Consider the following 25,247-nt stretch of genomic DNA (forward strand, 5'->3'; position numbering starts at 1 on the left):
ATCTATTATGCTGTATTCCTCTGTCAGCCATCACCAGTAATCTGAAACATTATGCATTTCCACACAAATTAAAAAAGCAATAGTATGCACCCATTCCCCCTCCCTCCCACCCCATACACTGGCAAATTATAAGCCGATTTCCAGTCTACTGTAGCCCAGCAAAATCCCTAAAAGAGTAGTAAAGGAGCAACTACTGAAAACAATTCAGCTGTTTCTAGCCATCCAATAAGGATTCCTCCCTGTGAAAAGGATGGAACCAATCCAACAGCAGACAGGAGCTCCTCCTCACACTTGGTAAAGGCCAGCAAGCTGTTCTCATATTCCTCATTTTATTTGCCTCGGACAAGACTGTTGACAGTAACATGCAGCTGTCCAGGTTCAAAGAGTGGTTAGGATATCCATGGGGCATTAACTGAATTAGTTTATTCCTCCAAGGTCAGACTCAACAAATATCCATAGGATCATCAGAAGTGTTCTCCCGTGGTCACTATATGGTTATCCAACGCTACTGTTTATTTGCTATATAGGACTCCATCTTAGGTCCTAGTCCAGCACAAGAAACATATCCAGATATCTGTTGAAAACAGGCACATCTACACCCATTTGAAAAATACATTTGAGTCACATTTCAATGTCACCAATTGCCCAGAAAATATCTAAATGTAGACAAAAGCATGTTTTCTCTTCCTAAATGGAGGAGGGGAAAAAAAAAGAAAAATTGACAATCCAATAACTGGCCATTAAACTGCCTCCCTTCCTTTCAACTGGTCATATATTATGGGGTATGTTTCCACTCCACTGTTAAATCTGAAATCCGAGGATAATCCTTGAGTTCTTATACAACCCTCAAATCAACACTGTGGTAATAATAATAATAATAATAATAATACAGACACTTCTAAAGCGCAAACAGCTACCTCAAAAAGAGGTGTCCCGGTGCTATAGCAATTGGGGGTAGGCCGACAGAAGGTCTGAATGGAGAAAACGACCTGGTAATACTAGCCACATCTGCAGAGCCATGTTTTCACAGCTTTCCTGAATAATGGCTCCGAAACAAGATGCCGGATATTATTAGGCAAGGAGTTCCAGAGTTTAGAAGCCTTAACCGTGAAAGAACTGCCACCCATCCGATCTCTTCTAAATCGAGGAGTGCATATGAGATTTTGTGCATTAGATCTCAGCAATCGGGTCTGCTTATATCTACACAAGCGTTGTTTTAAGTAGCTAGGGCAGTTACCGTGGATTGACCAGAATGCTAATGTCAAGGCCTTAAACTCAATTCTTCAAGCCACTGGAAGCCAGTGGAGCTCCTTAATGTGCGGAGAGATATGATTACGGAATGATACCAGTCTAAAAAATCTCGCAGCCGCATTCTGAACCATCTGCAATCGTCTGACCAAATATGCCGGCAGTCCCACATAGAGGCAATTCACACAGGCTATTCTATTTTTTTTTTTTTTGTTATTTTTTGTTATTTTTTATTGAGCAGATTCAAGAAATACAAAAAAGCAATAATGATAGAAACTTTTGGGTGGCAGGACGAACAAATAATAAATACTAGACGGTTAAATAACGCAGTAGACATCAATGGGAATCCAATTACATTTCTGAAAGCGAGAAAAGCGGAGAAAGAAAAGAAAGCCATTTTTAAGGATAAAATTAACATTGAAGCGAAGTTCACCTGAGATACAATAGAGCATTTATAGTGAACAAAGCCTTCAAATATACATATATACTTATGTTTTAACAGGAGAATCAAATTAGTCCCTCAGTGACTCATACCAATTAGTTATTGGTAACCAAACTTGTTCCCCATGAAGTCGAGACTTTTTCCCTCTGGCTCCATAGATAGCTATTTCCTGCTTGTATATTGCCAGTAGTCTATTTAGCCATCCCTGGAAAGTTGGTGCTTCGGGATCTTTCCATCTTGTTGATAAAATTATTCTATAGACCGCAGTGCCTATGTAAATAGCAGGAATTTCTAGGTTGGTGAGACCGAGAGACTCATCATATCCTAACAAAAACAAAGTAGTTGATGTTTTTATCTCATGCCCAAAAATTTCGGCCCAATACCTAATGATGGCATTTTTAAGCTGTTCCAATTTAGGGCAATCCGAAAACATGTGTATAAGGTCAGCCGGACCTAGAGTACATCTGGGACACTTGTCATGTTCTGTCTTACCCCAGGAGAACAGTTTGAAGGGGGTATAATATAAATTAAATGTAGTTTTATAAACTTGGGCCTTTAAATTAGAGGCGAGTAAGACTTTGGAAGACAGGTAAAGAGTCATATCTATATCTACATTAACATTGTTCAATTTATTAGCCCAGCTGGTTTCTATATGTTCAAGGTCGTCGGGGTGATTTCTTATGAAAATGTCATATAGATGACTTATTCTGGTACGGTGTTTTCCTAAAAGGTCTAGAAGTGGTATGGGTTTCAGTTCTATGTCGGATTTAATTTGTCTAAGACTTGTATAAATTTGAATAAATTTTAAATAGTCTGTGGGTTGAATATGATATTTCACATATACTTCATCAAATGTTGTTTTGCCCTCACTATCCAGAAAATCCCCAATAGTTATGATGCCCAGGTTCGCCCACCGCCTTGTTATATTATCATTGAGGAATTGCGGTATGACTGCGCTATCCCATAACGGTGTATATGTAGTGAATTTTGAAATTGAGAGCATTTTAGTAATTCTATTCCAAATTTTCCGGGCATCTATAAAGGTCTTAAATTTGATTTTTTTAAAGTAAGAAGGTTCTACTTGTCTCAATAGCAGACCTCTTGCTTTACTGCCCAGCATCAACTCATAGATTGATGGTATATATTGATCATGATTGTTGTTGTTACTGTTAGTACCTGGTATAAGCAAAACCATCATCGGTTGTAGGAAAGCGGCCCATAAATAATAAGTTAAATTTGGAATGGCTAAACCACCTCTGGAAGATGATAATGTCAGTTTTGCTAGGGCTCGCCTTGTCTTCCCATAGCTCCAGATAAAGGATGATATCGCACGATCTAATGTTTTAATAGTGTCAATACTGGCAAGAAGGGGAATTGCTCTAAATAAATATAAAATCTTTGGGAATACCACCATTTTAACGTAGTTACCTCTACCATTTATAGAAAGATGAAGGTTATTTATTCTAAGTAAGTCTGTTTTTATTTTTTTAATTAGGGGGTCATAATTTATTGCATTAATTTCACTTATTTTTGGTGAGATATTCACTACAAGATATTTTGCCGAATTAACTCTATAGAGGTTTATAAAGGGAGTATTAGCAGTAGATAGCACCATTGTTTTATCTTGGTTCAATGAGTATCCAGAATATAAACCAAAAGTACGGGTGATTTCTTCAATATTAGTTATAGCCTCAGTGGGATTAGTTGTTAAAACCGCCACGTCATCGGCATAGGCAAGAACTTTAGTGTCATATATGCCAGCATTGATAGGTCTGATCAATGGTGATGTTAATAATTTGAGGATTAAGGGATTGATATATAAGGCGAACAATAATGGAGAGCACGGGCAACCTTTTCGTGTTCCCCTTTGGATATTAATAATTGCAGACTCACATCCACCCGTCATTACTTTTGCCTTGGGGTCTGCATAAAGGGCTTTAATAGATTTTATAAAGACCGGGCCAAAGTTGTTAACGGCTAATATTTCCCAAAGAAACTGCCAAGAGACCCGGTCAAAAGCTTTCTCAGCATCAAGCAAGATCAACGACATCTGGTCCCCCCTTGCTCCCACGATGTCAAAAAGGGAGATCACTCTACGCGTATGATCTGTAGTGCTCTTACCGGGTATGAAACCATGCTGCCAGGGAGAGACCAGACGTTCGATGATCCTGCTCAAGCGATTAGCAAAGATTTTAGCATATATTTTTGAGTCTGAATTAATCAGGGATATTGGTCGATATGATGTTGTTAATTCTGGTGGCTTGTCTTTTTTAATAAAGATGACAATATTCGTTTGTTTCCAGGATTCAGGGGATTTACCAAGCCATTGTATCCCCAGAAAAAGATCATGCATAAATGGGATAATTAAGTTGCCCAATATTTTATAAAGGTCAGTAGGTATTTTGTCTGGCCCCGCCGCCTTTCCTGCTGCTAATTCGGCTAAGGCAAGTTCTACTTCAGCTATGGATATGTCTTTATCAAGCTCGTCTTTTGTACCATCATCAATGCTGTTAGTCAAATTAGTCTCTTCCAACCAGTTCTCTAAGAAATCCTTGGTATCAACGGCTGAACCTTGATCTTCATTTTGATACAATTTTTGATAATAATCATGAAAGCATTTAGTGATGTCCTCTTGAGTGGTATATTCCACTCCCCCATATTTGATACTCTGGATGGAATTACGAGACTGTAATTGCCGAGTTCTAAGGGCAAGGTATCTCCCTACATTCTCGCCAGTCTCATATATCTTACTCCGATACGATTGGAGAATTTCGGCCGCCTTACGAGTTAGGTCGTTGTTAATCTCGGCTTTGAGCACTAAGATTTTACTTAGTATGTCTTCGGCCGGAATCCCCAAGCGCAACTGACTAGCATGTAAGTACTCTAATTCCATGAGTCTATTAGTCAATTGAATTTGCAATTTTTCCTGCTCTTTTTTTCGACTGGCGACAAAGGTAGCGGTCTCGCCCCTTAATGCAGCCTTGAAGCAGTCCCAAACATTGAACCGAGGTGCACTATATTGATTAATATCAAAGAATTCTTGAGTCCATTGCCTGATATGAGCGATGTATGCTTGATTGACAAGAAGTTTGCGGTCAAATGTCCATTGTGGATAGGCCCTCTTAAAGTTGGGGACATCACATATTAAACAAAGTGCGTTGTGATCTGATATTGTCTTTGGGGCTTTAACAATAGAGGCATTAGAAGCAATATCGGTGGTTGTGTATATATAATCTATACGTACATATTTCCTATGAGGATAGGAAAAATATGTATATCCGGGATCTCCGCCATTCTTTAATGACCATATGTCACGAAGATTATGACTATGAATCAAATTTTGTAATGCCCTGAACACTCTTGGTTTTCGACCCAAATAAGTATGTTGGTTTTGATTATATTGTAGTTGGTCACTTGATAAATTAAAATCGCCACATAAGATTAGAGGGCCAGTCCATGATGCTAATTCTGAGTCTAGCTCAATAAATAATGTAGGGTCATCAATGTTGGGGCCATAAATAGAACATATGACAATTCCTATATTAAGTTGGGCAATGGCCCATCTACCGTAAATGTCAGCCTTTTTACGTGTTGGAGTGCCGAATCCTGTTCTTGCAAAAATAGTGACCCCCCTAGTTTTAGAGGTTTGTGTGGTTGCAACCAATAGGTTAAAGCCCGGGATGTTCAAATTATCAATCTCCCCAATCGGAATATGGGTTTCCTGTATACATATAATATCCCAGGAGTTTTGATTCACTAGTTGATTAAATTGAGCCCTCTTTCCTTTGTCATTAAGTCCTGCCACGTTCCAACAGCCTAATTTTAACTTCCCCATTTTATTTTTTTATTTTTTAGACAGTGCACATGAAGCGTAAATAGTGGTTTAATGTTCATACATAATCTTATAGTATTCTCAGATCTGCTCATTTTACAACACATTTTTTTCCCCCCAGCCCCCCCACCCCTCCCAACAAAACACCCACCCAGCTCCCCCCCCTACACGTCCCCCCCAACCCCCCCAAACACCCCAGAAAAAGGCAACAAGACTCCATAAGATTCTTTTGTGATGGTTTAGCAATATCTGACCGACACCGGAAAACAATACAACCCAAAAAAAAAAAAAAAAGAAAAGGAACAAACAAGCAGAAAGGGAGAAAAAGCAGAGCAAAGCCGCACGAAAATCAGAGAGAGAGGAGTGACCAGAAATTGTTTGTCCTTCTCTCTACAATGCATAGTGCAATTAAATAGTCATTTAGACACCGTGAATCGCCCTCGCTCAAAGTTTTGCATACTAATTGCAGATTTAAGAGAGGTAGTCCAACAATGCTGATGAGATAAGGCGTTTATAAAGTGGTTTAAGCATTTTACTTTAAGCTGTCGAGGTACTCTTAAGCCTTAATCTCGGATGTGAAAAACTTAATTTGCCCACCATTGATTACTTTTAACTTAGCCGGGTTGTTAAGATATACCGTTACATTCTTCTCTTGGAAAGGTTTAATTAGCTGTCTTAATCTCCATCTGCGTTCAACTGTGTAATGACAAAAGTCAGGGCGCACGAAATAGGAGATGGCTGTGGCGGTAGCGGTGGCGGCAGTGGCTCCGAGCACGAACTGCAGGTTAAGCACGGCGCTGATACCATGCCTCCCAAAAGCGCGGCTCTCAGCTCTGCAGCCGCCAAAGCTAGAACGACCCGTCTAGCATTGCGTGAGCAAGAAATGAACAACAGACGCGGGACGTCCCGAGAGGAGTATGCGGGGGGTCCAATTACAAGAGTCTCGTCCCATGGTTCTGAGGTCCTTCATAAAAAGTCTACTGCATCTTCGTCTGCCTCCGCCTCTGTAAGTGCTCCCACTGTCCTGACAATGATGCGTGCTGCCAATCAGAGACTCCAACACAGGCAGACTCGGCGTGGCCAGTCAAAGGAGCTGAAGGAGGTAGATGCTAGCGATATTACAACAGCCGGAGTGGCTGCCTTAACAGCTGTTGAAATTGATATCAATATCGATATTGATAATATCGAGAATACTGATAACCCTAAGCAGATGAGGAAGATTCCTGACTCTGATATACCAGAGCATAATAAAGGTTGCAATGGAGGACAAGACGCTCTGCTAACTGCTGAGGGGTCGGATGCTGCGAACACCCCGGTAAGTCAAGCGATTCTTCCTGCTTCTGCTTTTGCTCCTATGATTACTAATATCACCAATGGTCAAGATATCTCTGTATTTAATTGTGAGACTTTGGAGGCATCAGCCACTCAGCCACAGACCCTAGCTACCTTCACTCCAGTCACAGGACCAGACAGTCCTTATCCTTATGTTGGCAGTGGCAGTGGCAGCAATTGTCCGTTAGTGCCGTTAGAGCCGGTCAGGGGAGCTTCAATAGATCCTTCAATTCAATCACCCTATACTACGGTCCGGCCAATAACTGAGAGGGAAGAGACAGCTGAACTTGTGTTAAATCGGAATGGAGAACCTAAAATAGTCAAAATAGTCAATGGCGAGACAAGCGACCATTATACTGATCATATTGAGACAACTGAGGCGGACAAAGATAAAGATATAACCGACTTCTACTCATTATCAGAAGACTTTAGTTTGTCCGGCGACACAGAGGACGAGGTTGATGAGGGTGAGAACGATTCTGACTCGTACACCAGTACAGATTCTGACTTCAATCCTTCAAGGGAACCACGTGATAAAAAACGGACAGTACTTAAAAAGGTGAAAGTAGGCTGTCAAGGAACAAACGAACTAACCTGGGATTACACTCCAACTGTTTTGAATTCTAGTCAAAATCAAAATATCATTGTCACGCCACAGGCATCAAATTTAAATCTAGCCGCAGACAGTCAGCAAGCTGGTCCACAACCTGATGACTCTGGTGTAACTGGTGCAACATTGTCTCAAGTCATGGAAACAGTGTTACAGGCCATTGCTTCTCATCGTGAAGAGACCTCAAGAGACAGTCGCAAAGCGAGAGTAGCTGTGCAGAAGGTCCAAGGGGTTGTCCGAAAATTATCAAAAACAATGGGCGCTTTTACAGAAAGGCTGCACGACATAGAGGCGCGGATCGTTCAGAATGAAACCGATGCTACCAGAGTAAATGATCGGCTTGAGGCACATGAGGCAGAACTTAAAGATACTAGATGGAAATTGGAGGACTACGAAAATAGACTTCGCAGGAACAACCTTTGTGTTCTTGGTGTTCCAGAGAAAATCGAGGGCGAAGATTGTCGTTCCTTCATCATACAGCTGCTGCGCGATACACTACCTGAACTTGCTGACTGGAACTACGAGGTACAGCGAGCGCACAGAGTTCCTTTAATTCCAAAATCTACGGCGGTAGCTGGGAAATACCCACGAGCGATTTTAGTTTATTTTGGAAACTTTATGCTTCGACAAGCCATCTTCGATAAAGCTAAGCCGGATAAACCACACCGTCCATTCTAGCTGTCACAGTGGCATGGACTATTACTCGGCGACATTGCTCTGGTAGCAGATGGAGGAACTTTCGCAGACTTCTCAGTTTGCTAAAGCAGGACGACGATACCTGCTGGATTTGGGCAGAGAAAGAGAGGTCAGTTTCCCACTTAACTCCCAGGTTTTTGACCATGACTTTGGGGATGGGAGGGGGACCCATTTCCAGCGGCCACCACAAAACCGATGCTGGCGGCGAGTTTTTTCCAAAAAACAACACTTCAGTTTTCTCGGCATTGAGTTTAAGCTTATTATCGTTCATCCATAGTAAGATGTCTTTCAAACAACCTTTAAAACTCTTAAAGGTGTCCTCCGGCTGCTCGTTAAAAGAGAACACCAACTGGGTATCATCTGCATATGATATCGCCTTGTCGCCCCAATTGGCAATGAGTGAGAACAATGGGGCCAGATGTATATTGAAGAGAAGGGGGCTTAGTGCTGATCCCTGAGGAACACCGCACCATAGAGGTTTGGGTTTCGACCTATGAGGTTGCAGAGCTGAGTACAGTTAGTAAGAAATGATTTCAGCAAGGTTAGTGCCACTCCCCTAATGCCGATATCCTGGAGTCTCTGTGCCAATCTTGTGTGGTCTACCATGTCAAATGCCGCGGATAGATCCAGGAGCACCAGCATCGCTGATGCCCCTGAATCTACCGACATTCTCACCGATTCTGCCACCTCAAAAAAGAGCAGTCTCTGTACTGAAACCGGGTCTGAAACCTGATTGAGTGTTGTGCAAAATGCTGTGTTCCTCAATGAAATTGACCAGCTGGTTTTGCACCATGTTTTCCAGCATTTTTGCTGGCGCGGGTAGCAGTGAGATTGGGCGGTAGTTACTCAAATCGCCTGGCTCTCCATTGTTTTTTTTCCTAAGGGGAAGGACAATTGCATGTTTCCACAGATCAGGAAAGATACCTGACGTAAGAGATGTATTCCAAATGTGGGTCAACACCTTAGTAAGCGAGTGAGCCATCTCTTTCCACAGTTTAAGGGGCAAGGGTCCTCCGGTGAGCCTGACTTGCAGCTCAGGATTTGTGCCAATGCTTCCTGCTAGGTGATCAGGAGGAATTCCGAACAGGAATAATCTGGCTTGCTACCCTCCTTGACCTCAGTTTTATCAGTCTCAGCTATTGCTGTAAACAAATCATGAATTCCTTGAATTTTGTTATCGAAAAAGTCAGCAATACTTTCACACAACGAATGGGAAGACTTCACTTCAATATCTAATTCATTCGGCCTTAGAAAGGAGTTCACAACCTTAAATATTTCTTTACTTGAGTGATCTGCCTCCTCAATGCTTCTCGCCACATAGTCTCTCCTGGCCTTTCTCATCAATTTATGAAGCTCTTTCAGCACTTCCTTATATATCGCTTTAGCTGTAGCGCAGTAATCCACCCGCCACAGCCGTTCCAGGCGTTTGCACCTACTTTTGTATGTTCTGAGGGTCTCTGAGAACCAGGGGGCCAAGGGAGATTGCCTCTGTGACTTAGAAATTCTGATCGGGGTTGTGGCTTCCACGGCGGCGGGTATCCATTTATGTAAGGCAAATGAGTCAGCATTGGGGTCACTCGATAGTGAAGGTAGACTACCCTGTAGGACTGGCCCGAAGGACTCCGTGGTCAGTTTTTTCCAATTTCTTTTTAAGAGATTACGAGTGCCCCCTTGCTGTCTGGAAATTTCAAAAATTAAATGAAAAGGGGTTAAAAAAATGATCCGTCCACACCAATTGCCTAGGGGACTCAGTTTTCATGGATTTAATGTTAGAAAGCACCAGGTCAAGGGGGTGCTCTGCCCTATGGGTGGGGAGATGCACATGCTGAACCAGGTTAGCCCCCGAGAGAGCCTCGATAAACTTCTCTGCCTGACCACAGTTAGGATCGTTCACGTGTAAGTTAAAATCTCCTAGTGCCGTGAAATTTGAGTATAGAAGAGATTTCTGGGCAATGTAGTTACAAACTGTCTCAATAACACATAGTGCACATTCCGGGGGTCTATAGATCAGGAGTCCTGAAAAAGAAGTGGAGGAGCCTACTTTGAAACAAAAGTTTAGCCCATCACATCCATGTTGGGCAATCGGTAACAGCGCGCCGGGAGGCTATCTGTTATTTGAGAAAGGGAGACCGATCTTTTTCAAAATACGATTGCACTGTTTTTTAAATGCTTTTAAACTTTCATTTTCTGTTGAATGGTCATGCACGGAGTTTTAACAGAGGCACGTAGCACTTTATAGCACTTGATATTCAAAGCTGGTTCCCGGTTCACCACGTCTTTACGTGCAGATTGTGTGGAGTAATGTAGCTCCGCCCCTGCCCTCCTACTTCCGGAAAGGGACACTCTATATAGATCTCATGGGTGCCCAGCAATAGGTAACAGCTCGCCGGGAGGCTATCCGTTATTTGAGAAAGGAGACCCGTCTTTTTAAAAATACGATTGCACTGTTTTTTAAATGCTTTTAACTTTCATTTTAATTGTCATGCAGGGAGTTTTACCTTAGGCACGTAGCACTTTATAGAACTTGATATTCAAAGCTGGTTCCCGGTCCACCATGGCTTTGCGTGCTGATTGTGTGGAGGAACGTAGCTCCGCCCCCTGCCCTCCTACTTCCAGGAAGGGACGGTCTATATAGATCACATGAGTGTCCGGCCGCGCAGCGGCCGTGCCGCCGCCGCGCCAAAGGCAAGAAGGTCTGCGCCCATCCGCGTCCGGACAGCAGCCAAGTATGCTGCCCATTTTCCCTGCGACTAAGTCATCCGTTGGGCGAGGAATTACCTGCTATTGCTCAGAGGTAACACGCTATAAATCCAGCATACGTTCCACTCCCCAGTACCTGTGTAGGATGTCACTGGGTCCTAGGAAACAACACAGAGGTTGTAGACAATAGTGGCAAGGGAGGATATAAGAGGGAATTGAGTAAGAACACGAGTTCTTACTTATCAATTGTAGAGCCCTAGTTAAGCATGCAGAGGACTTATGGCTCTTATTGACAGAGAATAAATGGGATATCATGTTTCTGACAGAAACATGGCTTAAAGAGGATGCCTTTTCAGCAGTTGCCTTTGCTGTTCCGCCTGGCTTTAAAATCAGCTGCACAAACCGAGAGGGAAAAAGAGGAGGGGGGTAGCCATCATTTTAAGAGACTCCTGGGAGATAGTGTCCTCAGTGATGCCCAACTTAATGAATGTTAACTGGCAACTTTCCATGCATCCCAGAATTCTCATACTACTACAAACCCCCAGCTAACAAAGGGTCTTGGGGCTTGCAGACTATTGTATTGGTTTATACAGGTATTCAAAAGAAACGGTTAAACAGGCTTCAAAAACCTAAACTTCAACCCACAAAAATGTGCCTAAATTTAAGGAAGATTCAACCCGCTAACCTGTCCACCAATGACTTACAGTGGATGCCAGTATAAAGAACAAGTTACTTACCTTCGGTAACGCTTTTTCTGGTGGATACAGTATCTGCCTGTGGATTCCTCACCTTGTGAATATCCCTTGCGCCAGCAACATTCGGAAACTTTTGTAGCAGTCCACGCCGATGAGGCCGAAGACGACGTCACAGAGACACGGCTCCGCTCGCGACTCCGCTGACGTCACCGGCTCCATAAGAAGACCTCGTCGGCGTGATGACGTCAGTTCCGCCCCTTTTTTCTGTGCCTTCGAGGCACACGGACGGACTGACAGCAATATGTACATAAACAGTATACACAGTACACAATATGCATATCAACACACTCAGTGTGGAAAATAAATAACAAAGCAGAAGAAATAACATAATGCCTTTGACAGTGATAAACACATTTGAAACCCATCAATAGAATTACAGGCATAGAAAAACCGGTATAGAAGGATGGACAACGGGGAGGCGGGTGGGTCAGTGAGGAATCCACAGGCAGATACTGTATCCACCAGAAAAAGCGTTACCGAAGGTAAGTAACTTGTTCTTCTGATGGATACATCTGCCAGTGGATTCCTCACCTTGTGAATAGATTCCACAGCAGTCCCCACTCCCGGAGGAGGGTGTCCACCCTTCTATACCAGAAAATCCTGAAGGACGGAACGAGCAAAGTGTCCGTCCCTCCTCACCTCGGTGTCTAAACAATAATGTCTTGCGAAGGTGTGGAGGGAGGCCCAAGTTGCCGCCCTACAAATGTCCTCCACCGGAACACCCCTAGCTAAGGCAGATGTGGAAGACTTTGCCCTGGTAGAATGAGCCCTCAAACCCTCCGGAGGCTCCTTACCAGCTAGGGAGTAGCACATCTTGATGCACAAGACAATCCACCTGGAAAGGGTGCGCTTGTGCACCGCTCGACCCTTTCTGCAACCAGCAAAACCCACAAAGAGCTGGTCATCAATCCTGTAGTCTTTTGTCCTGTCCAGGTAAAAGCTCACCGCCCTCTTAGGGTCCAAGCGGTGAAGTCTCTCCCCCTCCTTGGAAGGGTGTGGGGGAGGATAAAAGGAAGGAAGGGTAATGGACTGCCCCAGATGGAAGGGAGTTACCACCTTAGGCAAAAATGCAGCCCTGGTCCTAAGTACCATTCGTTCAGCATGAATGGTCAAGAATGGGGGTTTTGAACTTAGAGCTTGAAGCTCACTTACCCTCCTTGCCGAGGTGATTGCAACAAGGAATACCGTCTTAAAAGAAAACCGCCTCAGGGGACACTTGTGCAAAGGCTCGAAGGGAGAACCCATGAGATAGGTTAAGACAAGGTTCAAGTCCCATTGAGGCATAACAAAGGGAGTTGGAGGAAATTTGTTTACAAGGCCCTTTATAAAACGAAGAACAATAGGAGACTTAAACAGCGACGGCTGATCCGGCAAACAAAGGAGAGCCGATAAATACCCTTTCACTGTAGCCACAGCAAAACCTTGCTGAGCAAGAGAAAGGGCAAACTGTAGAATATTAGACAGACGAGCCTTCAAGGGATTAATGGACCTCTCTCCACACCAGAGAACAAATTTAGACCACCTATATGGGTAAATAGATTTGGTGGAGTGTCGCCTGGCCGATAAAATAACATCCACCATATCTGGCGGGAGAGAGAAAGAATTCAGGTTGCCCCGTTCAATCTCCAGGCATGAAGGTGTAAGCTCTGGAGGCTGGGGTGTAGAACCTGCCCCTCCGACTGCGAGAGGAGGTCTGCCCTCAGAGGGAGGCGGAGCGGAGGGCACGAGGAGAGGTGGAGAAGATCTGTGTACCACACCCTTCTTGGCCAATCCGGGGCGATCAATATGACTTGGGCCCGGTCTTGGCGAATCTTCCTCAGAACCCGAGGAATCAAGGGTATGGGAGGAAACGCTTAAAGGAGTCGTGAGCCCCAACTCAACTGGAACGCGTCCCCTAACGCTCCCTGCAACGGATACTGCAGAATGACGGGCAGTGCGCGTTCTCGTAAGTGGCAAACAGGTCCACCCGAGGAGTCCCCCACGTCTGAAAGACATGACGAACCACCTCCGGATGGAGCCTCCACTCGTGGTCGGCGGAGAACTGTCGACTGAGACTGTCCGCACGCACGTTCAGAACTCCGGCCAGATGATTTGCCATCAGACAAATCCGATGGTCCTGAGCCCAGGACCATAGACGCAGGGCCTCTCTGCAGAGACAAAGAGACCCCACTCCTCCCTGTTTGTTTATATACCACATCGCGGTCGTGTTGTCCGTCAGGACTTGAACAGACTGACCGCGAAGGGAAGGGAGAAAAGCCTTGAGCGCCAAACGTATCGCCCGTAACTCCAGAAGGTTGATGTGAAGCAACCTTTCCTCTGGAGACCAAAGACCCTTGACCTCCAGATCCCCCAGATGAGCACCCCACCCTAAGGTGGACGCATCCGTTATCAATGTTGTCACCGATGGAGGCATATGGAAGGGCTTTCCTTGGGACAGATTGCCCTCCACGCTCCACCAAAATAGATCCGCCGCAGCTTCTCTGGAGATCCTCACAGACTCCCTGAGATCCCCTTTGTGCTGATACCACTGCTTGCGGAGGCACCACTGGAGCGCCCTCATGTGCCAGCGTGCATGGTTGACCAACAGTATGCAGGAGGCGAACAGACCGAGCAGGCGAAGGACCTTCAGAACTGGAACAACCGCTCCGCTGTAAAACAAAGGAATCATTTCCTGTATGTCGAGAATCCTTTGAGGAGGAGGGAATGCTCGACACACAGTAGTGTCCAGTACCGCACCTATGAACAGGTTGCGCTGAGAGGGCACCAGGTGAGATTTGGGCACATTGATCGAAAAACCCAATCTGTACAACAGCCGAGTTGTATCCTGCAGATGACACAGCACCTTCTCCGACGACTCCGCCTTGATCAGCCAGTCGTCCAAATAAGGGAAAACCGAAATTCCCGATCTTCTGAGATGGGCTGCCACCACTGCCATCACCTTTGTGAAGACTCGAGGTGCCGAAGTAAGACCAAACGGGAGGACCACAAACTGATAATGTTGCGACCCTACCGTGAAACGGAGATACTTCCTGTGCGACTTCAGAATGGGGATGTGAAAATACGCATCCTGCAAGTCGAGCGACACCATCCAGTCCTCCTGATTCAGCGCCTGAAGAACCTGAGCAAGGGTGAGCATCTTGAACTTTTCCTGTTTCAGGTAAAAGTTCAGGATTCTGAGGTCTAATATCGGACGCAATCTGCCGTCCTTTTTCGGGATCAGAAAATACCGGGAGTAGCATCCCTGACCCCTCTCCTGCTCCGGGACCACCTCTATCGCACCTTTCTGAAACAACTTCAGGACTTCCTCCTGCAGGAGAAGACGGTGGTCCTCCGAACAAACCCCTTGGCAAGGAGGGTAATTTGGAGGGAATTCCCGAAAGGGAAGGGCATACCCATTTTCTACAAGATCTAGAACCCAGAGATCTGTAGTTACAGATTCCCAATCTTGTAGAAAATGGGTAAGCCGGCCCCCCACAGGACCAACATGATCCGGAATGTCGGATCTAGGTCTGTTTTGCGGTGGTGGGAGGGGCTGAGGAAGAGGAAGAGGAGGAGGAGAGCTGACGAGAGCCACGTGTGCGACCCCTGATTCTTCCTCTGTAACCTCTGGACGAGGAACTTTGCTGCTGCTGCTGCTGCTGCTGCTGAGTCTGCCTATAGGTACGAAAGGATGTTCTTCCAAAACCTCTGTACCTCTTAAAAGACCCTCTCGACTGAGACTGGAGTCCCAAAGATTTAGCAGTTGCCTTGCTCTCCTTGAATCTTTCCAGAGCAGCATCTGCCTTTTTCCCAAATAGGCCAGACCCATCAAACGGTAGATCCAATAGGGTTGACTGTACATCCTGAGAGAACTCCGACGTTCTCAACCAAGCACTTCTCCTAGTTGCAACAGACGACCCCATGATCCTTGCAACAGAATCTGCAGTGTCCAGCCCACTTTGGATCACTTGCCGCGCAGCCGCCTGAGCATCAGCCAAGATGTCATTAAAACCAGATCTATCATCCTCAGGCAATTTCGGCGCCAGTTTCCTAGCCGAGTCCATCAGCGCGTGAACATAGCGTCCCAAGAGACATGTGGCGTTAGTCGACTTCAAAGCCATGCTGGCTGATGAAAATACTTTCTTAGCTGACTGGTCCAGCCTTTTAGCCTCTCTATCCCCAGGGACCTGTGGAAAAGCCCCCTTAGACTTTCCAGAACAAGCCGCTTGAATCACCAGACTCTCAGGTGACGGATGGGACGACAAAAACTCAGGATCTCCTGGGGCCACTCTGTATCTCCTTGCGATCGTCTTTGAGACCGCAGGAGCAGAAAAAGGTTTGCGCCACACCTCCAATACAGGCTCCACAATGGCCTCATTAAAGGGAAGCAGAGGCTCTGATACCGTCGTTGGAGAATGCAGCACTTCAGTCAAAATGTTTGACTTAAACTCTGTTGTAGGAAGCTGGAGATCAAGCAACTCCGCAGCTCTCCTTATGACTGTATGGTAGGGTGCGACATCCTTGGATGGCTCATCAGATGGCGGAGTAATCTCCCACTCAGGAGAAAGGTCCAAGCCACTAGCTTCCTTAAGCTCATCAAAAACCTCATCCGACTCCACCAATTCTCCATCCTCCGCCTCCTCTTGAAGGTATCTCTGCTCCTCAATAATCCTCTGAGTCTCCCTCCTGGAGCGAATTCGAATCCTCGGTGTCGGCGGCGCCGAAATCGACTCCGACGGCGCCGGTGCCAGTGGAGCCATCGGCGACGAACGTGGATCCAGCGGAGCCTTCACCGTCGAACGATGTCGAGCCGGAGCCGGCGAGGATGGAAGCGGCGTCGACGTTCTCGGAGCCGGAGGATTCCAAGACGGCGTCGCTGGATAAAATGGGTAGAAAGGAGCCTGAGGATACACTTGCGGCACCCCCAAGTTAAAGGCCAAAGGACCCATCGGACCCGTAGGTGCACCAGGGGCATACATGGCACGAGCAAATACCCCATACATCGCATTTAAGTAATGCGAGGGGTCCTGACCTGGCCCAGGAAAGGCAGGATACTGGTCAGGCCCCACCGGACTCGGGCCAACCGGCGCCGACGGTGGATTCAACGGCGTCGCAGGCTCACCCGGGGCTTGAAGTTCTTCCGGGGCCGGAGATGGAGCCGGAGCCGGAGCCGGGGATGAAACCGGTGTCGGAGTCCGGACCGGAACTGGCGAAGCCGGAGACAAAGGGACCACTGGAGAAGAAGGACCAACCGGTGAACCCGGCACAGGAGAAGGAGAGACGGAGTCCCTTCGACGCCGAGCAGGTGACTTCGGCTTCGGCGCCGTACTCTTGTCAGAATGACGCCGAGAGGAATGCCTTCTCTTTTTCTTGTGCTTCTTAGCTCTCGAAGCATGCCCTGAAGTCGACCTCGATGCCGACCTCGACTTCGATCGAGACCTCGATCTCGATTTCCTCCTCCCTCTCTTCTCCTTCGTCATCTTGGCAATAAAGAGTTTTGCCTCCCGTTCTTTCAGAGCCTTTGAGCTCATTTTACGGCAGCTGGTATAGCCATCCACATCGTGGTCCGAGGATAAACACCACACACAGTCCTCATGTGGGTCAGTGATGGACATATGCTTGCCACACTCCCGGCAAGGCTTAAATCCAGACTTCCTCGATGACATCTTCAAAGAAGACAGGAAACAGCAATGAAAATACACAAAGTATCCACGACGCTAACAACAGCGATTCCCGAAATCCGTTGGCTTCGACGGCGCGGAAAAAAGGGAACTGACGTCATCACGCCGACGAGGTCTTCTTATGGAGCCGGTGACGTCAGCGGAGTCGCGAGCGGAGCCGTGTCTCTGTGACGTCGTCTTCGGCCTCATCGGCGTGGACTGCTACAAAAGTTTCCGAATGTTGCTGGCGCAAGGGATATTCACAAGGTGAGGAATCCACTGGCAGATGTATCCATCAGAAATGAAAATTACTTTGCATTATCCATAAGGTCTGGAAGAAATGTATATTTGCTTAAGTTGGCTCCGTTTTAAATCCCCACTAGGAACCTCCACCCAGCATCACTTTACATTTACAAGCAGCAGGACAGCAGATATTCCATTATAATGCGGGCCCTAAACTGTTGAACTGCATGGGCCCCCAACTCAGAACCTACTCAGGAAAATCTTGTAATGCAAGTGTTAAAGATTTCACATGTCAGTAGTATTTCTCCAGGGCTGCAACAAAAGAATGACAAGAAGTAATAACTCACCATACTAAGAGTCCACTTATTTACTACTTTGATTGCACTTTCTCCCATATACCATGCTCTAAAAATTCACAAGAGGATAACCAGCACTCTACAAAAGATCTAAATAAATCGACAAACTCAACCTTCTTTCCTTCCAATGTTGATCAATTGAGTACCATTAGATTAGGTAACAGTAACATCTGTTATGTACCGAAGGATGAATCCCTTAACCCCTTCCCTGCGGGTGTAATTCCCCCGCGGTTCAGGGGGTGGGGGCGCAGCGCCGCTGTGCTCGTGACGAGCTCAGCTCGTCATGACTCACAGTGGAGCTGTGCTCATGACGAGCTGAGCTCGTCACGACCCCGCCCACTGATTAATTCTCCCGCACAGGCGGGGAATTAATCGCGCGGGGGCAGGCCACGGCAGTTATGACGAGCTCAGCTCGTCATGAGCACAGCTCCACTGTGACTCATGACGAGCTGAGCTCGTCATGAGCTCTCAACGAGTTAAAAAAAGCTACTAGGAGTACTATTAAAAGTGACTGAGCATCTTATAATCATGGTATGGAACACTGGTGTGATCTGCTTCTTCTTCTGGCATGGCAGAATATTTACCATGATGAGAAGATTTGTCTCTGGCATGTGATCAGTCCCATGTAGGTTGAACTTCTTCAAGCTGTGGAGCCTCTGCCCTAGAGTAGTGTTACAGAGGAGCAACTTCCTGAACATATAGGCGATCCACAGGATACTATTTATGGGCTGATGAAGTAGTCAATGTCCTTCTCTTTTTTCTTGAGCTCATGCTTTCTGAGGTCTGTGTCAAAAGGTTTCTCTAAGTAACAGCAAAAGGAGACACAAGGATGAAGGTGTCAAAAGCAAAATCATTATTGAGGAGAAAGCCATTGATGGGGACTAAGGAGCATTTTACTAGAAAAAGGTGTCTTGACATCTAACAAATTGCCATTGAGGACATCGACAATATAGGGATGCAGGAATGGCAGTGATGGTGCCACTTCTCTGAGGGAACAAAGGATGTGACAGAGTGGCACTAGTCAAGTTTCGGATGGACTGGTTATTTTCCTAGCCCTTTTGTTGGCATGACATTATGAAGTGTATGGTTCTTTGCTTTTGATGGGAAGGTAGAGCTTAGCTATCAGCTCTCTCTCTCTCTCTCGCTCTGTCCTTCAACCTCCTTTGTGACATTTACTGACATATCCCACACTATTCGATAGTGTAAGAGCCTAGAACAACAAAGTCTAAAAGTTCTTACCATCACAGGATAAAAACTTATCAAAGAGTTGTCATAGTAGTGATAAAATAAATTGGGAACATTATTATTTTGTTAAAATAGATAAAAATAAATATTACTATTCTATAGCCAAGAAAAAGTATCATTCAGTAAATGACATCCTAAAACCGCCCTCTTCAAAAACTGGATACATGATAGGCATGTGGCAAATTTTGTTTAGAGATCTTAGTTATATCAGTCAGAACAAGCATTGTCATAGCCAAAAGGTCTCACCTTTTGGATGTCAATGCAGACCTACTAGTTTTGCCATTTTTTTTTGCCATGGGACCCAAGACTCTTTCATCTTAAAGATACTGGTCTGGGAGAAGGCAGAGGGCTTAAAGTTGCTTTAATGTCGCTTGAAAATGTGCATAAGGGTCTAAAACCAGCCCTTTCAAATATCCTGACAATGAGTGATAACCTCAACAGTGAGAAAGAATAATCCATACTCACCAAGCTCTGGCACGAACAGACAAACGTTTAGCTCAATCTGTCAGAAGTAGTGGCATTCCTTACATAAAGTGAGTGAAAAACAAAGTGTGATCACCAGTGGTAGCACAAGAACCTTGTTGGCCAAGCAGAGAAGTATCCGATCAAAGCAATAAAATAAACATCACTCTTCCCAACATTTGGCCCTCTTGGTAGGCAGCACGAGAATTGGTCTGCACAATTCATAATTCAATTAAAAAGTGGCAGCCGTAGTGTGCCTGTTGACAAAATGTAAATTGACTAGAAGATACAGACATATGAAAGCGCAGGATCACTGAAACAAAACATTCAAGACTGAGGCGTAGCGAAAGTGGCAGATGCAAAAGGGGGCACAGGAATTAGGGGAGGGGTGGGGTACCTGCAAAGCTAAACTGGTGAACTGATGTGATATTATCACCCAATCCAAAGAGAAAGGCCCTTCATTGTCTAGTGTAACCAGAAGCTAAATTGCTCGTAATATTTGAGCTAATCACCATGGCAGCCCACTAAGCCAGAATGTAAATGCACAATGTGGCCCTATCTGTCCAAAAATGGCTGACGATCTCACACCCACCCCCACAACCTTAAATAAAAAAGGAAACCTCCTAACTAAACATGGCCATCCACAGCCGAAAAATGAGCTCAGAGGCAAGTAAGTCAGAGTCAGCCCAATTATAAGAAAGCTGCACAAACTGCAACTGGCAGAAATCAGTCAAACACAAATTTGGAGGGACGGAAAACCATTCCTCCAGATCGAAAACGAGGTAAACCCAATTGTGGGGTGTGAGGCAAATTACAAACTAAATAGAATGACATGTTTAAATAAACCGATTGAAAAATTAACCATATTGATGATGTAACACACAAAACAATGGGAGAGCAGAGGCAGAAATCGGAAACAATCAAAAGTATGTGTTGAAATGGAACAATGCCCTTACTTCCATTAGAACGAACGCCGAAACACATAACCTCAGCCCAACCAATAAATACTTTAAGAATAGGTGGACACCACAAAAGGAATTATACCCACGTAAGCCAGCTCTCCTCCTAACAAAGAAGAACCTGATGCTGCCTCTGCTCATCATGCTGTGATACAGCTGCACAGCATAGCCTTCTGTGCATGAGAAGGCACGGGGAGCAGTGAAACTGGAGACAGAGCACGAGGAGAGAAGAAATAGTACCTCAATTCATGCCAGGAGACAGATAATGGTTGCAATTCAAGGCGCGTGAATTTGTTGCTGCCTTGCACGGTGTACGCTCTCTGTAAAGGTGACAACGTTCAACTGGCATGTGCTGTGGAGATTCGTGCTCAGGCTTAGGATGCCTTTAAACTGCCACGAGAAAGGGAATCTTCAACAAAGACGAGCAGGAAAGAAAGAAAAAAATTGTCCCAGACATGAACAGATAAGCACCAAAGTGGAAAGATAGTAGTAGTTAGGCACTGCTCCGTGGGAGGAAACAAATGACAACAAGGAGGGACAAAGAGGAAAGATTAACCACTAGCAAGCAAGCCTTTTTCATGGACAATCAAACTCACAAATAAAAAGTGATGGGCGGGCTAGGCTGTATGTCCACAAAGTGTATACATGTCTCGAAGAGCAGTGCAAGCGCTGCCTAGGCGCGACATAAAAATAAATTACCATGGGTCTGCTGTGCATACTTGGAATGCCAAATTCAATACAAGAGGGGTTGCTTAAGTCCATTAAGAAGTACTGTCAACATGCTTCCATATAAAGAGTAATGCTAAAACGCACCATTTTCCTGCTTTTTAGGTCTCGCCTGGCTATCGCGTAAGCGATCGCTCAGCAAGACTTATGTAGGGGCTTCAGAAAATGCTCCCAAAGGCTTCCCAGTCGGATCGGGTGGCGGTTACACGCACAACCACGCGCATTCCATTTGCCACCGGCTACTTCCTGTGCGTGCGCCGCCTCACGCATACAGAGAGATTTAGTAAGGGGCACAAGACCTTAGGAATGCGGTTTATGGCCAGTGCATGTGAGGGATTCAAGCGCGAAGCTGGCATCGGGCTTGAAAGCAGCAGACTGCTTTCGCCAGCGCGCGCTCAGCCTCACTTCCTGCATCCCCTCTTACAACAATTAACTTTCGTTATAACTCACACCCCATATGCTCGTTCCCTCCCACCATTCCTTTGAGTCCACTTTTCTTGTTGTTTACAAACCACGCCACACACTGCTGCACGCCACACATTGCTGCACGGCGCACACTGCTGCACGCCGCACACTGCCGCATTACACACTGCTGCACGCCGCACACTGCTACACGAAACACTGCTGCACGCCTCACACTGCTGCACGCCACACAATGCTGCACGCCACACACTGCTGCACGCCACACACTGCTGCACGCCACACACTGCTGCACGCCACACACTGCTGCACGCCACACACCGCTGCACGCCACACACTGCTGCACGAAACACTGCTGCATGGCACACACTGCTGCACGCCTCACACTGCTACACGAAACTCTGCTGCACGCCACACACTGCTGCACGCCGCACAATGCTACACGAAACACTGCTGCACGGCACACACTGCTGCACGCCACACACTGCTGCACGCCACACACTGCTGCACGCCACACACTGCTGCACGCCACACACTGCTGCACGACACACACTGCCTGCACGACACACACTGCTGCACGACACACACTGCTGCACGACACACACACCTGCACGCCACACACACCTGCACGCCACACACACCTGCACGCCACACACTGCTGCACTCCACACACTGCTTTTATGCGAGTTTATGCTACTGACATTGTAAATGACAATGCCTTTTATTTGTTTTAAAACCAAAACATAAATAAAAGGCATTGTAATTTTACAATGCCAATAGCTCAAACTCTTATAAATGCGAGACCTATTGCATTGCAAATGCTTGTTCTCCTTTGATGACATATTAAAGCAGACTTTTCAGCTAAATAGGTTTCTGAGGGCAATGTTTTAATTATAGTGTCAAATAAATAAAATGATGCCTCCTATAAGCATCTTTACTTTGGGACAATATTCATTTTGAAAAATAAAAATTGTACCCATCAAAATAAGCATTCGAATTCCAAAGTTATTAAACATCAAAGAGGATTCCATTATAGAGACTGTTAACCTACTGAGATAGGTGAGAAAAGAGAATAGATACAGATTCAGTGTTGATGGGAGGAGACACCAACGAAGTGCACAGGCAAATATGAACAGTGAAACTCAGTGGAGGGCTGAAGAGGAAGAAGTGAAAAATAGAGGGGTAAAGTGACAGAGAGGGGAAAGAGACAAATAAAGCAAGATGGGAGCAACGAAGGAGACATGAAAGGGACAAGAACGAGAAAGGCAGCCAGGTAAATAGATGAAGGATAGAAGGGACAGGATTTCCAGGGAGGTCAGTGTGAAAAGTCATAGAGACTGAAAAAGTTGTTATTACCTTTCCACTTGCTTGGTCTTTAGGATAGACTCGCACAAAGTATCCATGCCGACGCGCAGGATACATGCTGAAATCAGCAGGAAGAAGAGAACAAACGAAGACACCACCAACGAGATATTGAGCCAGATAGAGCCACTGCAAGGCAAAAAAAAAAAAACTGCATTAGCAATCAAACCTAGTACAAAGAAGAGAAGAACAATTGTTACTTACCTGTAAACAGGTGGTTCTCCAGTATTGGTGTCTTTCATAGATTCACATGCTTGAATATTCCCCGTCGTCGGAGTGGGAGTCCCACGGTAAATAATATAGCAATATATACAGCCATAATATATATATACATATACATAAGTAATCATATAAAAACAGAGATATAAGTAAGTAATAACATCAAGAATGTCCCTATATGAAATTTCCATAGAGATACATGGAAAGAGAAAAAAGACATTCGTAGTCTATCTCTGTCATTATGTTAGTCCAAACTACGGCCAATCAGGCGCCAGCTCCTCTCTAGAACCTTCTCCTCAGAGCTCCTCACCTCAGATTTTCGTAGCACCAAAGTGACCTTAGAGTGTATGAGGAGAAGAGAGCCTCTGAAGGGAGGAGGGAGGGTCGCATGTGAATCTATGAAAGACACCAATACTGGAGAACCACCTGTTTACAGGTAAGTAACAATTGTTCTTCTCCAGTATTGGGGTGTCTTTCATAGATTCACATGCTTGAATATAGAATAGCTAGCAGTAACAATCATCATTGTTTCCATGATCACACAGCTTTGAAATTATAATGACAATCAATCTTCTTATGCATATGACAGTACTGAATAACTGCAATTGTATAAATGCATCATATGTCAATTATAAATGGAAACAATATGGAGGCGGGAGGAAGAGGCTCACCTTATTTAAAAAGATTGCGTAGCACTGCCTGTCCTACTGCAGCGTCCTCTTCGCTTAAAGTTGCCAAGCAGTAGTGCTTAGTAAACGTGTGTCTGGTCGACCACGTAGCTGCTCTGCAGATGTGTTGCAAAGGTACTCCAGCAAATAAGGCAGTAGATGATGATACTGCCCTAGTGGAGTGCGCTCTCACTGAAGACTGTAGGGGTTTGTTTGCCTTTTGGTGGCAGAAAACAATAGCTGCCGAAATCCAGCGTGCAATCGTCGGCTTAGTAACCTGACGTCCTTTATGACAACGTCCATATGCTATAAAAAGTTGATCGGATTTTCGAAACGAACTTGTCCTACTGATGTAGAATTTTAGGCATCGCTTCACGTCCAAAGAGTGCAATCTTTGCTCTGCAGGTGTCTGAGGATTGGCAAAGAAGGTCTTTAATATTACTGGTTCATTAATATGAAAATCAGTAGGCACCTTGGGTAGGAATGATGGATTGGTGCGTAACACTACAGCATCCGGTTTGAACTGCAGGAACGGAGGTTTGACGGTAAAAGCATGAATGTCACTGACACGACGTGAAGACGTTAATGCCAGAAGTAGTGCGACCTTCGAAGTTAGATATTTTAAGTCGGCCTTGTGAATGGGCTCGAACGGAGGTCTCATCAATTGCGCCAACACAACGTTAAGATGCCACAACGGAGGAGGGCGTCGAATTGGCGGGAATTTCCGAAACAAACCTTTAAAAAATTGACGGATTATTCTTGAGGAACAAAGGGAATTTGATCCATCCTGCCGGAAACGGGAAATTGCTGCTAGGAAAACCCGTAGGGTTGCATAAGACAGTCCAGAATTAGCTAGGTGCAGGAAGAAAGGTAGTAATTGATGCGCCGTGGAGTGTATCGGGTGGACTCCGTTAGAAACGCACCAGTGGCAGAATCTTTTCCATTTGAACTTGTACGTCCTGATTGTAGAGGGTGCTCTTGCTTGGGCCAAAATATCCCTACAATCCTGCGGGATGTCTAGATGGGCGAACTCATGGTGTTCAGGTTCCAGGCCGATAAGCTCAGTCAGGAGGGATTCGGATGGCAAATTCTCCCTTCGCTCATTGTGAGCAGATCTGTCCGATGTTGCAGGAGGATTGGTTGACATTGGGACATCAGGAGAAGTTCTGAGAACCACGCTTGTCGGGGCCAGCGTGGGGCTATTAGAATCAGGTGGCAAGGTTGTCTCTTCATCTTCCAAAGTACCCGAGGTATGAGGGGAATTGGAGGAAAGGCGTACGCAAATAGATTGCACCAGTTTATCAAAAGGGCATTCCCCAGCGACTCCTTGTGG

At 45.5% G+C, this 25,247-nt stretch overlaps 1 protein-coding gene across 1 annotated transcript in view; it reads right to left on the bottom strand.

The window, feature by feature from the left end:
- The window catches only part of TMEM179B (transmembrane protein 179B), an 85,174-nt gene that overhangs the window by 34,452 nt on the left and 25,475 nt on the right, over positions 1–25,247 (bottom strand). Inside the window, exon 3 of the mRNA XM_085625953.1 lies at positions 23,022–23,156. Within this exon, the coding sequence (XP_085482079.1) occupies positions 23,022–23,156 (135 nt within the window). The remainder of the gene's footprint in view (positions 1–23,021; positions 23,157–25,247) is intronic.

This window comes from Triturus cristatus, chromosome 9, assembly GCF_964204655.1.
Source record: "Triturus cristatus chromosome 9, aTriCri1.1, whole genome shotgun sequence".
NCBI lineage: Eukaryota > Metazoa > Chordata > Amphibia > Caudata > Salamandridae > Triturus > Triturus cristatus.